At 53.4% G+C, this 1,119-nt stretch overlaps 1 protein-coding gene across 1 annotated transcript in view; it reads left to right on the plus strand.

Annotated features, from left to right (window-relative positions):
• The window catches only part of LOC101847529 (sentrin-specific protease 8), a 27,865-nt gene extending 27,305 nt beyond the window's left edge, over nucleotides 1-560 (plus strand). The window contains exon 4 of the mRNA XM_035972587.1: nucleotides 1-560. Within this exon, the coding sequence (XP_035828480.1) occupies nucleotides 1-202 (202 nt within the window). The 3' untranslated portion in view covers nucleotides 203-560.
• The last annotated feature ends 559 nt before the right edge of the window (nucleotides 561-1,119 follow it).

The raw sequence follows: 1,119 nt of genomic DNA on the forward strand, positions 1-1,119 counted from the left end.
CTACGACTGCGGCATGTATGTGATCGCCATGACGGAGCACCTGATCCGCGAGCTGTGCGAGTGTTTCGGCGTGTCCCTCCCCGAGATGGTCAATGCGGACACGGTCCAGCGGCTCCGCGGACAGATCCTCTCGCTGGTGGAAAAGCTGCGGCAGAGCCAGGAGCACTCGAGCGTGGCGCACCACAACCTCAAGGCCACGTGACGACCTTCTCGCGGTCGGCTCACGGTTGGCTCACGGGGGGCAATGTACTCGCAGAAGGGGTGCAGTGACCTTCTCCCAGGGGGCTTGCAGCGGGGATTGTGGGGATGGAGTCTGTCTGGTCAGTCATCTTGAGAGGGGGTCAAGCGGAGGATGAGGATTGGGATGAGGAGGAGGAGGATGAGGACAACGATGATGAGGAAGAGCATGGGGATAAAAGGATGAGGAGGATGACAACAGCAAGACGCTCATATGACCGTATGCAGTTGCGAACGCTGTAAAACTCTTACCAGAAATAAACAACAACAAGGAGGATGAGGAGGATGAGAAGGGCGACAACAAAGAGGAGGACGACAACAAAGAGGAGGATGAGGAGGACAACAACAAAGAGGAGGATGAGGAGGATGACAACAAAGAGGAGGATGAGAAGGACGACAACAAAGAGGAGGATGAGGAGGACGACAACAAAGAGGAGGATGAAGAGGACGACAACAAAGAGGAGGATGAGGAAGAGGATGCGGCAGATGAGGAGGAGGCCAACAACAAGGACATGATGTGTGCTGATGGTATTTTGGGAGGGGGGTGGTGGTGGTGGGTGGGTGTATGCTTGGGGAGGGGGGTTACGGTGTATTAGAGGGTTGTTTGTTTGTTTGTTTGGGTTTTTTTTTAGGGGGGGAGGGGTCAGTACATGTAGACTGGAAAATGTGCTGACTGTATCTGCGTGTGGTTGTTGTTGTTGTTGTTGTTGTTATCGATCCAGCAACATCTGGGCTCTCGCCCTTCTGTCCGATGCCATGTAGTGATAAGTGCAGGTTTGCTGCAGTTGCTGTAATGTTCCGTAGAGTGTGTTGTCAATGTTAGGTTTCGGAGGGAGAAGGATAGCTGTGATGTCATTTAGGGCTGTACATCTGTGTGCGGTA

Source organism: Aplysia californica, unplaced genomic scaffold (genome assembly GCF_000002075.1).
Source record: "Aplysia californica isolate F4 #8 unplaced genomic scaffold, AplCal3.0 scaffold00752, whole genome shotgun sequence".
Taxonomy (NCBI): Eukaryota; Metazoa; Mollusca; class Gastropoda; order Aplysiida; family Aplysiidae; genus Aplysia; species Aplysia californica.